Genomic DNA, 16,999 nt, shown 5'->3' with positions numbered 1-16,999 from the left:
AGAATATTTGGCATAACTAAAAAGACTGCAATTAAGAATCCTATTTTTCTGATTGGAGAATCATTTGAGTAATCCAATATATATTCTAGTCAATCTATTATTATGATGATTTTATAAAACAGCTCCAATATTAATTTTAAACTCATTCAATCTCCTTCCTCCCTCTATTTCTGTTTTTCACAGATTACAATAAATCACAAGAACCAAGCCCCAATGCTGAGGGCTCCACCTCCCAAGAGTGGCTTTGTTTCTTCAATCATCAAGAGGACTAGGAGTTAAAGATACAAGAAAGAAAAAAAAAACTACGTGCATTTTTCTCTTCAAGTGAGAACAAGGAATTATGAAAAAGTTGCCCTCACTCTCTGCTGGAATCTTGCCATGAAAGCACATACTGAAAATCTGATTTTACCTGATCCATAGTCGTCCTGGCCACTTACCATCATATTCAGAAAATCAGGTAATAGATAACCAAAATTGCATTAGGCACCATTAGCAGGTGAGGTTTTCCCTTAATGCAAAGGCAAAACAACCCCCTTCCCCCAAACTAAATTACTGTAGGCCATTTATTTGCACAGTTGTCATTCCTATGATTGAATGTAAGAATTAAATCATGAAAGTTTTGTTGGAATGTGTGCCGTTGGTCTGTGGCATACAGATGACAAGCATTTATCTTCTACAGCAGATTCACCCTCCCAGCTTTAACCTTTTGGCAAGTGTTGGGGAGACAATTTTTGCCTCAGAGATATTTCCTTTGCAAAAGCTTTCCTGTCATTAGGACAGAGGACTAAAGTGACAGCAATTAACTATATTAAACTTTAATACAGAACAAACCCATTTTAAGAGCGGTTGTGTCACATTAGAAAAATTTATAGGGAGTTCCTTGTCCTCTATTGAAACTAAAATGTTAACAATTTCTTTAATAACTCAAGAATTTTGTACAGAATGTATCAGAAAACCTATTACTGGTAAAATGCAGCAGTATTTCAATCCTATTATTAGATGTACAAAATAAGATGGGAAGTTCTTTTGAAGCAGTTTGTCAGATCTCAGCTTTTCATGAGATCTGTCAAATTGCTTCAAAAGCAACTTTCAGAGGGGCTGGAGACTTGGGTGGTAGGTTCTCCTTTATTTCTCCTACCAATTTGCTCAAATGCTGTTGCAAATGACTGAAATTGTCTACACAACATAAAAAATCTGGCAATGCAGCTAAATTCTCTGCTAGTGATTCTGTACTTCTGATGTTTCCCACACAAAATACCATTCAGCAGAAGGGTTCACAAGAAGTCAAGGGTGAAGAGGCTGTAAGAATCTGCAATTCAGGTAATAAATGGATCTTTGTGTTATGTTTGCAGTGTCTTACACTCCAGGGCTGTAGGACATACTCAGAATATTGCCCATAAGATCTTTTCAAGTGGCCAACTTTACAAGGAACCCCAGTTTCCTGCCAGATTTTTGTTAAGTACCCTGAGCTGGACCAAGTGATTCTTCAGGAGGAGAAAACCATTTCATTCGGCTACATTCTTTTGGTTGTCCCTTGATTTAGTACAGCTGCTGAGAAACTAATTCAATTTACCAAACCAACAATGATGGTCAGATTAGGGACAGAAACCTTGGCCCTAAAATCTCTTTTGCTCTGAAAAGCATATTAAGCAGGTCATGCATGAAGGCCAGACTCTGTGTTTGATACAGCCTGCAGCCACAGAGTTCTGATTTGGCATTACATGGAGTAGTATGGGTTTTTCATGTCTGACACCAAAAAAAATATATTTTCTAGCATGGTGGAGCAAGTGTAGAAAAAAAAGGACTCGGTGGAATAAAATATGGGGTTTAAAGGATCAGCTGCTGAGATGAGGTTACAGTCAACTGAGGTGGGTATTCAAGAATGATGTACTGTGGGAAACAAGCTGGGGCAGGGACAGAGAGATGAAAGCTGGAGAGAAAGATGCAACATCAGGCTTGATTTTCTGCTTCAAGATCACCCTATCCACAGCCTGTTCAAATGCCCAACTTCAGCAGCAAAATAAAGCAAATTCCATTTAAACTGTCTTCATGGCCCTCATGAAGGTTTACTCCGGCATGGGTAATCCGCGGTGCCGGCGTAACAGTGCCCACTAGCATGCACTGCACATACGGCTGCCGCTGCTGCAAGTATCCTTTTTTTGCACACGTGGCTTATGGATTTATGCAAAAGCAGTCTTTTACAAAAAAAAAGTGTTTGACTAACAGTCGGGAAACACTCAATGACTTCTTTTATGGATAAATTAAGCAGACCTAATATGACAGAATAAATGCTAAATAGTCAGGTCTGCTCTGCGCGCTATTTTCCCCATTTCCATATAAAAGCAGCACTGATTGAGAATAATCTTGGTACACAAAATGCAGCTTATGATTAGTACTCATACATTTACTTAGCTAAAATTATAATTGGAATATTCAGCTTTGTCTGGACACCATTCCACGCACAACCATCCAGCTGGACAGCCCAATCTCCTGTCTGGTGGACAGAACTGCTGCGACCTTTGGGAAGACCCATGGAGGACGTATGTGTGTCTACATCGATAAGAACTGGCGTCTGAATACCTCAGTAGGTAGCACACAGCTCAACGCAGACAGAGGTTTTAATAGTGAAGTGCAGACCCTGCTGCATAGCGAGGGAGCTCACTGCCATCATGATTATTTGCTGCTTACGTCCCCCCGTGTAAGTGCTGGGAAGTGAGGTAGGAGCTCTACAATGTAATATGCAACCTCGACGCCAACAATTTCAACGGTGTCTTTACTGATGCTGCTGACTTCAAAAATGCCAACTTAAGGACAGTCCTGCCGAAGATCTACCAGCACGTCAACTTTACAATCAGTGGAGAGAATATCTTATTGCATGAGGAATGACTGATGGCTCTGGGAATGTACTCACTGGAATTTAGAAGAATGGAGGGGGGGAAATCTCAATGAAACCTATTGAATGTTGAAAGGCCTAGATAGAGTGGATATGGAGAGGATGGTGGAGGAATCAAGCATCAGAGGGCACAGCCTCAGAACAGAGGGACATCCATTTAGAATGGAGATGAGGAGCAATTTTTTTAGCCAGAAGGTGGAAAATCTGTGGAATTTATTGCCACAGGTGGCTGTGGAGACCAGGATTGGGTATATTTGAGATGGAAGCTCAATGGTTCTTGATTAGTCAGGGCATGAAAGGTTACTGGCAGAAAAATGGTGCTGAGAGGGACATGGATCAGCCATGATGAAAAGATGGAACAGTGTTGATGGGCCAAATGGTCTAAATCTGCTCCTATGTCTTATGGACCTGGTTTACACCAACGTATGTGGAGCCTACAAGACTACCCCCACCCTCACCTTGGATACTCAGACCACGTATCCATTTTGCTAATCCCGCATAGTTCCAACTGGTTAAACTAGCTCCCAGGGATATCAGGACCTGTCGAAATGTGCTACCTCAGCTTTGCAGGACTATTTCAAAAGCATGAACTACAGCACGTTCAGGGTGGCATAGCAGGTCACGTCCTAAGGGACTGTGTGGCCCAGCTGACAGAGGTCATAATGAACATCTTTAATATCTCTCTGTTCACTGTCCCTGCAGGCTTCAAGGCAGCGACCATCATTCCAGTGCCTAAGAGAGCGATGTAAACTGGTCTAAATGATTACTGCCCAGTGGCACTAGCCTCAACAATAATGAAGTGTTTTGAGTAGCTGGTAATGGAGCATATAACATTCCACCTTCCAGCTATATTGGAACCTTTCCAGTTCACCTACTGCGCAAACTGGTGCACTGATGATGTTATTGCCTTGGCCCTCCACTCCATCTTGTCCCACCTAGGAAATGATGTCTCATACACCAGGATGTTGTTCATTGGCTTCAGCTCGGCGTTTTAACATTATGGGTATGGGTATGGGTAAACTGTCCTCACTGGGACTCAACACCCCTCTCTGTTACTGGATCATGGACGTCTTGACAGAAAGACCCCAGTGATTCCAAATTCACTGTGACATCTCAAGCTCCATCACACTGAGCATTAGTGCCCCCCCCCCCCGAGTTGTGTGCTCAGTCCACTGCTGGCTCATGATTGCACTACCAGATTCAGCTCAAACTGCATCATCAGGTTCGCTGATGATACTACTGCACATAAGTTGGCCTCATCATCAACAATGATGAGTCAGCATACAGAGAGGAGGTAGAGAGGCTTGAGAATTGGTGTGAGAACAACAACCTGAGTCTCAACATGAACAAGACAAAAGAGTCGATTGTAGACTTCAGGAAAGCATAGGTCGACCACTCTCCATTGAACATCAATGGCTTTGTCAAAAAGAGAGTGAATTGCTCAAAGTTCCTTGGTGTGCACATAACAGATGATCAAACCTGGACTCACAACACTTTCTCACTAGTCAAGAAGGCACAGCAGTGTCTTTACTTTCTGGGGAGACTGAGGTGTGCAAGGCTCCATGATCCCACTCTAACAACTTTCTCCAGGAGCACCATTGAAAGTGTTGTGTCTGGCTGCATCATGGTGTGGTATGGAAGCTGCAGGGCATCAGACCGCTACAGAGAACAGGAAAAACTTCAGAGAGGATCACTGGGATCACCTTCCCCCTGTTTGTGACATTTATCAAGAACATTGTAGACGAAGGGCATAAAGCATTGTTGAGGATCCCTACCACCCATCCCACAACGTCCTTGACCCATTACCATCAGCATGGAGGTGCAGAAGCATCAGCACTAGGACTGTCAGACTGGGTAACAGCTTCTTCCCTCAGGCTGGGAGACTAGTGTATTCTCTGCCACTACCGAGGTCTCGTCACTAGGGCAGTGAGCTGCTTGCTGTACTTTTTACCAGCTTTATCACTTGCATTTTCAATTATCTTTTATTAACTTACTTATTGGATAATATTTTGGTTTCTGTGTTGTGTGTGATATATTTTGTGTGGGCGCACCATGGTCCGGAGGAACATTGTTTCGTTTGGCTGTACAATCAGATGACAATGAACTTGAACTTATAAATTTGTTTTCTTTCTATATGGCAAGCATCCATATGGGTGATGAAAGCAGATTCAGAGATAACTTTCAAAAGGAAATTTGATACTGCATATGCTTGCAAAGGCAAAATTTATAATGGGATGGAGACTAGTTCAAAAAATCAGTACTGTAGATTGAATAGGTTAATTCTGCCCTATAATACTTTGTGATTCATTACATCATCTCCTAAGGAAATAGCAAGATCACTGCTGCAATTGGAATGTCTTAACCAAGATAGCAGAAGAGTTTAAAATGACTTGTAAGATTTTGTATATATTTTTTTGCATGTTACTATATGCAAATTGCCATTCTAAGTATGTTATAGTGACATTGTGATATTTTAACATTCAATATGGTGTTTTTAAAATGCTTTATTTTAATCTCAGCATGTTTGCTTGCTAAATGAAACAGCACAATTGCACATTTAATATCCTGCCCATGGCCAATTTTTAAAATTCTTTTTCTTCTACGTGCCCGGTATTAACCAGACAAAACATCCTACACAATTTGACACCTCAGCATATTTTTATCAGAACATTCCACCATTCATTTCAGCTGCAACATTGCTGATGGGTTAGACTTTCCAGCAATACAATGAGGGGTTTATTCAATTATCCTCAAAGCACCAACAGCGGCTGATTTGGTGCTTGTATCTTTGTGGTATCTGGTCCTTCAGCTGCCTGTGGGAGCAGCCCTTCTGTTCTGCGGGATTCCCTTCAATGCAGTCACAGACAATGCTACTTACATCCACATTTTTCAGTAACACAGAGGGAAATTCAGAATATCTCAATTTTTGCTTAGATCTCTGTGATCTATATTGGACAGTGGTAGTGTAAAAATATGTTTTTAAAGCTAGTGCGGACATACGTAGGTTGGCATTCTGTCATCCCAAGGATTATCAGGTAATTTGATGCTTCCCATAACCATGAGGTGAATTTGTGCCATAATGAAGTTAGCTTACGCAGTGAAGAAGCTCACCAAAACCTGTACTTTCTCCAGAGGGTGAAGAGAGTTGGAAGTTGCAGATTCGTGCTCTCATCATTCTACAGATGCACAGGAGAGAGCACCTTAACAAACTGCACCACTGCTTTGTACGGAAACCACACTGCAGCAACCAGGAAGGCTCTACAACGGGTTGACATAACTACCCAAAGTATCACTGGCACCAACCTACCTGCCATCAAATACAGTACATACAATATATTTAGAAAGGTGCCAGGAAAGGGCCAGTAACATCAAGAAGAATCCTACACATCCTGCTCATGGACCATTAGTCCTGTTCCCATCAGGGAGGAGGATATGTAGCATCCATGCCAGGACTAGCAGACTCAGAAATGGTTAATTTCCCCAAGCAGTAAGAGTTATCAACAACTCCATCCACTAACTCCACCATCATTTTATCATTTCCCGTTGGTTTCCTTATGTGCAGCCTAGTGTCACTTTATGGACATACAATCAATCTATGTAAATCTGCAATCTGATGTATTTATGAGTATTGTGTTGTTTTAGTGTTATTATTGTGTTCTTTATTCTTTTGTGTATTTTTTTGTGCTGCATCGAATTCAGAGTAACAATTATTTCATTCTCCTTACTTTTGTCTACAGGAAATTACATTAAATACTCTTGAATCTTGAAAATAATATTTAAAAAATGCTGAGAGCAATTCCAGAGACTGGAGGATTTCAACACTTTGCTTATAATGTTTGTTCCCTTATTTTCTAAAAGAAAACACACTTTAGTTGTTCTAGTTGGCCAAAAGATAAATTTTGATTTGGAGTTACCTCGTCACGAGGCTGCTTCTTCAACGTGAGGCAGTTTGTTGAATGTGCTGGCAGTACAGGAAATCTTACCTTAATCTGCTGACATCTGTGGATCCTCTTTTAAGAGCAGAGTCATTTAAATGACAGATGGAACATTACTAGCGTTGGACATACCAGACTACGCACTAAGCAGTCAAACTGATGCAAGTCAGTACTTGATTGTATGCCTGGTAGAAATCAATACTGCAAACACATACTATTTTTCATCAAACTTGATTGTATGCCTGGTAGAAATCAACACTGCAAACACATATTATTTTTCATCAAATTGTAAAGAGAAATATGATCAGCTGGTTAAACTCAGTCCAATGAGGGGGACCAATATCTCTGCAGGCAGGTTTGCTGCGGGTGGGTTTAAACTAAGTTGGCAGGGGAATGGGAACTGGAGTGATAGAGCTGTGGCTGGGGCAGTTGGTATACAAGTCAATGCAGTATAGTGAGAATGTGAAGATGGACAGGGAGATGATAGGGCAAAATTACAGTCAGTGGGATGAGGTGAAGTGTAACAAGGGGGCAAAATTGAAAAGGGTGATGAGTACAGGACTGAAGATTTGAATGCACGCTCGATAGATGATCTTATTTAGAGTGTCAGGTATGATGTTGTGGGCATCACTGATTCATGGCTGAAAAAAGATCAAAGTCAAGAGTTTAACACCCAAGGATACAACTTGTATTGAAAGGATAGGCAAGTAGGCAGAGGGGATAGGGTGGCTCTTAGAAAGAGGTGACATAGGATTGGAAGATATAGAATCCTTATGGATGGAGTTAAGAAACTGCAAGTGTAAAAAAGCCCTGATGGGTGTTATATACAAGCTCCTGAACAGTAAATAGGATATGGGGCATAAATTTCAACAGGAAATAGAAAAGGCACGTTATAAGGGCAAAGTTACATCAGTCATGAGACATTTCAATATGCAGGTAAATTGGGGAATTCTGAGAGAGGGAATTTGTCTACAAGATGAATTTTTAGAGCAGCTTGTGTTTGAGCCCACTATTTTGGATTGGGTGTTGTGCAATGAACCAGAATCAATTAGAGACCGTAAGGTAAAGGTACCCTTGGGTGACAGTGATCATAATATGACAGAATTCACACTGCAGTTTGAGAGGGAGAAGCTAAATTCAGATGTATCAGTAATACAGTGGAATAAAGGGAATTAAAGAGGCATGAGAGAGGAACTGGCCAAAGTTGATTGGAAGGGAACACTAGCAGTGATGACAGCAGAACAGCAATGGCTGGAGTTTTGGGGGCATTTCGGAAGGTACAGGACAGTTAAATCACAAAGATGAAGAAATATTCTAAAGTAAGGATGAAGCAACCACTGCTGACAAGGGGAATCAAAGACCACATAGAAGTGAAAGAGAGTGCAAATAATAGAGCAAAAGTTAGAGGTATGTTAAAGGATTAGGATGGTTTTAAAAAACTAACAGAAGGCAACTAAAAAAGCATACAGAGAGAAAAGATGAAATATGAAGGTAAGCTAGCTAAAAATATCAAGGTCGATACCAACAGTTTCTTTTCAGGTATATAAAGAGTAAAAGAGAGGCATGAGTGGATATTAAACCACTGGAAAATTTTCACTGGAGAGGTAGTAACAGGATACAAAGAAATGATGGATGAAATTAATAAATATTTTGTGGCAGACCTCACTGTAGAAGACACTAGAAGTATGCCAGAAATTCGAGAGTATTGGGGGCAGAAGTGAGTGTAGTTGCCATTACTAAGGAGAAGGTGCTTGGGAGGCTGAAAGGTTTAAAGGTAGTTTAATCACCTGAATCAGATACACTACACCCCAGAGTTCTGAAAGAGGAGGCTGAAAAGATTGCGGGGGCATTAGTGATGATATTTCAAGAACCTCTAGATTCTGGAATGGTTCCAGAGGACTGGAAAATTCCAAATTTTAAGAAGGGAGGGATGCAGAAGAAAGGACATTATAGGCTAGTTAGCCTGAATTCAGTGGTTAGAAAGATGTTGGAGTCTATCATTAAGGATGAGGTTCAAAGTACACTTATTAGCAACATATGTATATAGTAAACAACTTTGAGATTTGTCTCTTTACAGGCAGCCACTAAACAAAGAAATCCAATAGAACCCATTAAAAAAGACCAGCAAATACCCAATGTGCAAAAATAAGAACACATCATGCAAACAGTGAAAAGTAAGCAAATAATATTCAGAACTAAAGTTCATGAAAGTGAGTTCACAGCCGTAAAGCCAGCCAACATCACAGCCAGTCCAGGAGTCCTTTTAGTTGCAAGCCACACCCTCACAGTTCAGCGCAGAGACGAGTAAAGCTCACCGAGCAGGGAGCTGAACATTGACCATTTCTCGCCTCTAGTTCCAATACGTTGAACTTTTCAATCTAGCCCGGCACTTAAATCAGTCAGCATCAGCTTGTTCCTCTCTCCTGGTTTCGGGATATGTGGAGGCACTTGATAAAGCAGGCCAAAGCCAGTATAGTTTCCTTAAAGGGAAATCAGGATAGACAAAGGCATGTTAGTGGATATGGTTTAATTAGATTTTCAAAAGGCCTTTTATAAGTTGCTGCACATGAAGCTGATGAACAAGAGCCCATTGTAATACAGGAAAGATGGGAGTATGGATAGAAAATTTGCTGATTGGCAGGAGGCAAAGAATCAGAATAAAGAGGCCTTTTCTGGTTGGATGATGGTGACAAGTGGTTTTTGCAGGGGTTGGTATTGGGACTTTTTTTTCATGTAATATGATTTGGATAACGGAATTGATGGATTTATGGCCAAGTTTGAAAATGGATGGGCAAAGACAGCTGGATGGGCAGTTAGTGTTAAAGAAGCAGGGAGTCTGCAAAAGGGCTTGGATGGATTGGGAGAATGAGCAAAGAAGTGACAAATGGAATTAAATGTGGGGAAGTGTATGCTCATGCACTTTAGTAGAAGGTCATTGATCCTGTTATATTTACTAATCTATAGATTTGCTGAGTATTCCCACAGAAAAATGAATCTCACAGTTATACGTGGTGACATATATATACACACATAATAAAATTTACTTTGAACATTGAACTTTGAATAAAAGCATCACCTCTTTTCTAAATGGGGATAAAATTCAAAAATCAGAGGTGCAAACGGTCTTGGGAGCCCTTGTGCAGAATTTGCTAAAGGTTAATTTGTAGGTTGAGCTGGTGGTAAGGAAGGCAAACAAAATGTTAGCATTAATTTTGAGAGGACTAGAATGCCAGAGCAAGGATATGATGCTGTGGCTTTAAAGGCATTGGAATATTGTGAGCAGCTTTGGGCACCTTATCTAAGAAAAGATATGCTGGCTTTGGAGAGACTCCAGAGGTTCATGAGTATGATTCTGCGAATTAAAGTGTTAACATATGAGGAGCTTTTCATGGCTCTGGTCCTGTGCTCACTGGAATTTAGAAGCATGAGGGGGAATCTCATTGAAAGCTATCGTATATTGAAGGGCCTAGACAGAGTAGATATAAGAGAGTATGTTTCCTCCAGTGAGTGAGTCTAGGACCTGAGGACACAGCCTCAGGACAGAGGGATGTCCTTTCAGAATAGAGATTAGAAGGAATTTCTTTAGCCAGATGTTGGTGAATCTGTGAAAATCATTGCCACAGATGCTTTTGAGGCTAAGCCATTAAGTATATTTAAAGCAGAGATTGATAAGTTCTTGGTTAGTCAAGATGTCAAGGATTGCAGGGAGAAGACAGAAGAACAGCATTGAGAGGAACAATAAATCAGGCATGATGGAATGGCAGAGCTGGCTCAATGGGCCAAATGGCCTAATTCTGCTCCTATATCTTATAGTTTTATGGTCTTCTGCATAGAAGTCTGAATACAAAACAGATCATGTCAGCTGAAGTGACAGTGGAAAGACTATACTTGGGATTGCTAACAGAAAAAAATTCTGCAGATGCTAGAAATCTTGAACAACACACGCACATTGCTGGAGGAACTCAGTAGGTCAGGCAGCATTTACAGAGGCGAATAAACAGTCAACTTTTCAGGCCAAAATCCTTCCTCAGGACTGAATGGAAGGGGGCAGAAGTCACAATAAGGTGGAGGAAGGGAGCAAATAGTTCAGCAGGTGAGAGCAAAATCTCCCTGTAGCTACTCATTTCAATTCAACTTCTCATTCCCCGTCTGACATGTCTGCCCATGGCTTCCTTTACTAACCCTAACCCAAATCCAGTTTGGAGGAGCAACACTTCAAATTTGTCTGGATAGTCTCTAGCTTGATGGCATGAAAATTAAGATTTCTCTGACTTCCAGAGAAATTTCATTCCCTACCACCCCTTCTCTCTTTCCCATTCCCCATCCTGGTTACCCTCTCACCCCTTCTCTTCTAGTCATCTGTCCATCACCTCCCTCCATTTCCCCTCCTTCCATTTCTTCCATGGTTGGCTGTCCACTCCTATTAGATTCCAACTTTTCAGCCCTTACCTCTTCCTCCTATCAGCTCCCACCTTCTTACTTCATCCCACCACCTCCACCCATCCACCTTCCCCCCTCACCTGGTCTCACCTATCACCTTCCGATGTGTACTCCTTTCCCTTCCCTACCCACCTTCTTATTCTGGCCAGATAAAGGGTCTAGGCCTAAAATATTGACTGTTTATTCCCCTCCTTAACTACTGACTTGCTGAGTTCCACCAACATCTTGTGTGTTTTGATTCTTTTGATTGATCACAACCTATAATTAGATGGATCACAAAATTGAGCCTGAGATGCGAAAATCAACATTATCTGTCCATCGTAATTGTCAAGATTAAGATTCACACAGGAAGAGTGGATACTTAGATGAAACAAAGGAAATTATAACACTTGTAGAGTTCGTAATCCCGTGTGAATTACAGCATTCAACAAAGGAAATTATAACACTTGTAGAGTCCCTAATCCCATGTGAATTACAGCATTCAACAAAGGAGCAGAGAAGAATCACAGGGGACAACCAAGGCAAGTGTGATGCTGTGGTTAAGCTTTAGTTCACCTATTTCCACAATGTTTTGGTGTCGTTTGTACAGTTGTGAAGACAGACTGAGGGTTGTGGGGTTAGAGCAAGCACTGCTTGCTTAGTTTTATTTAGCTGACGCACAGAAATTAAAAACAGAAAGCAGGGATGAGAGCAAAGTCTATGATTTGCAAAGAACAGTTGGAATTCAGAGATAAATTATCTTTTTATCCTAGTTTATTGGCCCAAATTATCCACTGAATGGTGCAACTCCTCACTGACTTGTCTAGTGTGGACACAGGTACATCCTTCTGCGCGTGACCACTGCCAGGAGAATGGCAAGTGCCAGTACAATGATTCACTGATGTCTATGACTTCAGATAATTGGTAGGGCCTTGACTCCTAGGCTTGCACTAAAATTGGGAATGACATTAATAAACACACATGCACTATTAAAGAAGTTGCAAAACTTTAACATTATTAAAAGTTAAAAGCAAAAATAATTTATGCTTCCTTAAAAACAACTGAAGATAATTTGACTCAGGTAATCTAAATAAATGTTCTAATCAGTAATCTATGGATATTATTACACAGGAAATATACCAGGAAAGCTTCCCCACTGGTTAATAGGAAATTTGATGTAATGTGCATTACCCCTTTAAAATCCAAAAGGAATCTGCTAGCACAATGCAGGAGTTCTGCAGATGCCAGTTAACTGCAGTGGAAAGCTGCATTTCAGTTTCATTTCACCCCAGAGCACACAGTTTTGGCACAAAACATTCAGTTTAGTCATAATTTGGAACTGAAATGTGCAAAAAACCTGAAAACCAGTGGAAAATCCCAAGTCAACTGTTTTCATGTGTAACAATTTAAATAGATACTTTAAACTATCAAGCTATATATTAACAACTTTGTTTTAAAATAGAATATACTATTAGCGCTGTGGCCCAGAATCCCTAGAATATTTACTTTGTCTAATATATAATATAGAACATATATAATATATAACAGATTTACATATAACTGAAAAATTGGACCATATTCAACTAAATAGAAATAACTTTATGATCACATTATGATAATTGAATTATTCACTCAAGATCCATTAATTAGTAACTTAAGAGGAGATTTTGTTGAATAGGAAGGTTATACTTCTACTTACAAAACAATGACAGAGATGAAACTGATACAGAAAGTTTTAATTTGGAAAAATCAGGTGTTTAGGTTTTTTTTAAATCTTAGGCAAATGGGTCAACATTGAATTCCTACAATAAACTGTAACTAAATTTATAATGTCAATAATGATACTGTAAGCAATATCAGTCATTGCATCCCAGATTAACCAGTCACATCATTGGCAAGCTTCTATTATGTTTCCACAAATTGAGTGTTTGCATTTGTTCATGCCCAACATTTGAAAAGTAAATTCTTAAAACAAAATGTACAGTTGCCAATGATAGGATTTACTGCCAAAAGTGTTTTACTGGGACAAAAAAGATAAGCAAATATTTAAATATGTCTTTGTAGATGTGATCAGTTACAAATGATTTAATACAAATTTAATGTTTTGATATTTAAGGTATTACACAGACAGTTGGCACACAATTGGCATTTGAGTTCAAATCAGACATCATCACTATTTTTACATACCTAGCTATAGAAAATTGTTGCTTGTTCTCTCACACAGAAAATCAAATAGTTATATCAAGATGAGCTCACATTTACCTGGCATTTGGACCCTTTGTCAAGTTTCATCATTATTGTACTCTGAAGCAAAAAAGAAATCACCTTTGTACAGCCATAAAAAAATATACAGCCAAATCTGAGTGAAAATGATTCATATACAGTGGAATCTGGTTAATTGAGCCATTGGTTAATCAGGGCAGTCGCTTATTTGACATCCCTTAAAAGACAAAAACTAATTGAGAAAATAGATCAGATTCTTGGGACACTCTGCTGCTTAACTGGGACAGGGGACAGTTGCCAACAAGTTTCTTACTAGCGTCAGCCACATACACTTGTTAGAAACACACCGTGCTAAGAGCGAACAGTTTCAAAGTAGCTTTAGTTGGGTGTACTGGTCCCGATGTATCCCAGTTAACCAGAATCCTCTGTATTATGTTTGTTGGATTAAGTGAAGCAAATGAGCTTATTTGTCAGGAAAAATCCAGACTGCCCTAAATTCACTTTCCTTCAACTCCATCAGTTCAGCTTCCAAGCCTCCTGACATTCCATCTGTTAAGGTGAAAGGGTGGAGAGATAAGGCAAAGGTGCAACAAGATCCACTCTCCATTGCCTGACCACTGCATCTCAACATAGAAGGCAGGAAGCCATAATATTCTGACAGCATTCTATTAATTGGCTGCTGAAAATTAAGATTTCTCTCGCTCTCTCATTCTTTTTGTCAACTCTAAATATGCATCAAATGTAAACAGCTATAATCCAGTGAAGGTTTTTCTACATAATTGCAGAGTTAAACTTATACCAGGTACTGAAAATACCTGGTATGTGAAGTCAGGAAATTTGAATTATCATAGGTTGTTTTGTTCTCCTCAGTTAAAAAGATACAAGCACAAACCAGGACATTATAACAATAGAAGTTCAAGCAATAGAGGGTGTCTTAATATTTCCAAATTCTTATTATGTAATCAAACCCAGTTAATAAATCATTGCACTATTTGGGAGCACACATGATCCCAAGTTTTCATCCTCTTTGCGAGTAAAGCATTTCTGGATGTGATCATGTACAAATTGGGCTCTGTGGCTTTATTTCTAACAGCTGTCAAAAAGAACAGACTTGATCAGGTATTTCAAATGAGAAGCAGTTCCCGGTGAGAGTATCAATGGGGAATCAGAAGTTCTTAGCCCTCAATTTTTCACCACTGGTTTGGATGGATGAAAAATCAGGAGTTGCAGACCTGTGAGATTCTCAACTAGTGTTTTTTGCAAGTGAGTCCCTTGCTAGAGACCCCTGATCAGTAATCACCTATTTTATGTTAACTGCTTGAATTGGATTCCAGAATAAGTTCCAGGTGAAAAGACAATACTAACCAATCCACTCAGTTGATATTTTCTTCTGTTACGGGCTTCATCACAAAGCACTTACTTATTGCTATAAGTTCAGTGCGACTGATTTGTATATGTTTATGTCCCTTTTGTATGTGATATTTGTTTCTAGTCTCTGCCAGGAATAAAAAGTAATAAAGACTTACTAAGCATGCAGTAAAGTTTCCTCAGTGCACTATAACCATTGTTATCTCTCTATAACACAGTGTTGATGTCTGTCCACCTTTATCTGCAGGGCATAAGCAACTATTTCCCCAACAATGTGGGTATGATTGCCAATTTTAATAAATCTGACATTTGAGCAACACCCTACAACTAAGGTTACCAATGCAGGACAGTAAAAGCAGAGAACGCATAAAGCCCATACAGGACATCATTCTATTAATGCTTCAATGTTAAATAGAGGGCAATTAATACCAACGAAAATGCTGGATGAAATATTTTTTTCTTATTCTGAAGGATACTGTTGAACTGCATTTGAGAAACAAACACTTTCACCTTGGTTAAATACCAAGTAATGTAATAGATCACATTGCTGTGTAGTTTGGATCAATGCCTTGTTAAAAAAAGATTTATGTAAAGCTCTATTCAGAACTTATTTTACTATATCAAAGATGGTAGACGATGAAGATAAGCAATGCCTGGAAATATCCTTCAACCAAAACACAAAAATTTGAACTGTAAGAAGTTATTCTATATTATTTAAGATGATCATTTTTTTGTGGTGTCAGAAACCAGGCCAACCTCTCTTCACTTTCACAATTACTCTGTCTGCATCACTGGAGACAAATTGTCTACTGATATCCTTTATGAGCCTAACGTTTCCACAGTTATCTTGACTATAAATTTTCCCATCCTGTCTCCTGTAAAAATGTCATTTCCTTTTCTCAGTTTCTTCATTTTCACCACATCTATTTCCAACATGAGGCTTTCTTTTCCATTATTGTCCTCCTTCAAAGAATGGGGTTTCCCTTCTGTCACCATTGGTGCTGCTCTCACCTGCACCTCCTCCATTTCCTGAACATCTGCCCTCACCCATCTTCCTGCTGCCTTAACAAGGATTGAGTTCCTCTTGTCCTCAGTTACCATGAGCTTCCACATCCAACACATCATTCTCCACAACCTACACCATCGTCAATGGGATCCTACCCCCAAACATTTCTTTACTCCCTCCCCCCCACCACCCACCATCGCTCTTCACTTTCGGCAGAGATCATTCCCTCCAGAATTCCATAAGACCATAAGCTAGAGGAGCAGAATTAGGTCATTTGGTCCATCAGGTCTGGTCTGCCATTTTATCATGGCTGATCCATTTCCCTCTCAGTCCCAATCTACTGTCTTCTTGTATCCCTTTATGCCCTGACAAATCAAGAATCTATCAACCTCTCCCTTAAATGTACTCAATGACTTGGCCTCCACAGCTGCTTGTGGCAATGAATTTCACAGATTCACTACTCTCTGACTAAAGATTCTCCCTTATCTATTCATTTGTCCCTACTAATCTCCCGCCCAGCACTTATAATCCTGCAAGTGGAAGAAGTGCTACACCTACCCATTCACATCCTCCCTCATCTCCATTCAGGGCCCCAAGCAGTACTTCAGGTGAGACAATACTTTACCTGCGAATCCATTGGGGTTATCTAATCTAACCATGATGCAGCCTCCTCTACATTGGAGTGACCCATAGTAGATTGGGGGAACATTTTGTCGAACAGCTTCACTCCATCTGCAAAAAGCTGGATTTCCCACTGGCCAGCCATTTTAATTCCAGTTCCCATTTTCATTCCAAAACACTGGCCCATGGTGTCCTCTTCAGCCACAATAAGGCCACACTCAGGTTGAGGGAGCAACGCTTCCTATTCTGCCTGGGTAGCCTCCAACTTGATGGCATAAACAGTGGTTTCTCCAACCTCTGGTAAGTTCCCCCTCCCCCTTTCCTCTTCTTCAATTTTCTCTACCCTAGCCCCTGTTACCTCTTTTCTTCTTCTCACCTGCCTACCAGCTCTCCCCTAGTGCTCCTCCCTTATCCCTTTTTTCCCATGGTCCACTCTCCCCTCCTATCAGATTCCTTCTTCGCCAGTCTTTTCCCTTTTCCACCATCACCACCATCTTCTTTCTTTATCCATCCCTCCGCCACCCACCTGCTTTA

General features: G+C 40.2%; 1 protein-coding gene and 1 long non-coding RNA gene across 6 annotated transcripts in view; one reads left to right on the top strand and one right to left on the bottom strand.

The window, feature by feature from the left end:
* The window catches only part of dgkb (diacylglycerol kinase, beta), a 797,915-nt gene that overhangs the window by 742,982 nt on the left and 37,934 nt on the right, over positions 1 to 16,999 (top strand). For 2 of the 4 annotated variants that reach the window (XM_059972640.1, XM_059972635.1), the window contains one exon: positions 184 to 16,086. In XM_059972640.1, coding sequence (XP_059828623.1) covers positions 184 to 279 — 96 coding nt within the window. In that variant the 3' untranslated portion in view covers positions 280 to 16,086. Of the gene's footprint in view, positions 1 to 183; positions 16,087 to 16,999 lie in introns of those variants that run through there. The other 2 variants (XR_009512720.1, XM_059972636.1) reach the window with 2 other exon arrangements.
* Positions 9,172 to 16,999, bottom strand: part of LOC132395707 (uncharacterized) — a 45,968-nt gene continuing 38,140 nt past the window's right edge. Inside the window, exons 4-5 of one of the 2 annotated variants that reach the window (XR_009512722.1) lie at positions 13,510 to 13,551; positions 9,172 to 9,308 (exon numbers count right to left, since the gene is read on the bottom strand). This is a non-coding gene — a long non-coding RNA (uncharacterized LOC132395707). The remainder of the gene's footprint in view (positions 9,309 to 13,509; positions 13,552 to 16,999) is intronic. The other variant, XR_009512721.1, reaches the window with a different exon arrangement.

The sequence above is a fragment of the Hypanus sabinus genome, chromosome 6 (genome assembly GCF_030144855.1).
Source record: "Hypanus sabinus isolate sHypSab1 chromosome 6, sHypSab1.hap1, whole genome shotgun sequence".
Classification (NCBI taxonomy): Eukaryota; Metazoa; Chordata; class Chondrichthyes; order Myliobatiformes; family Dasyatidae; genus Hypanus; species Hypanus sabinus.
The sequence above is the reverse complement of the archived record's forward strand: the minus strand, read 5'-3'. Positions and strand labels throughout refer to the sequence as shown.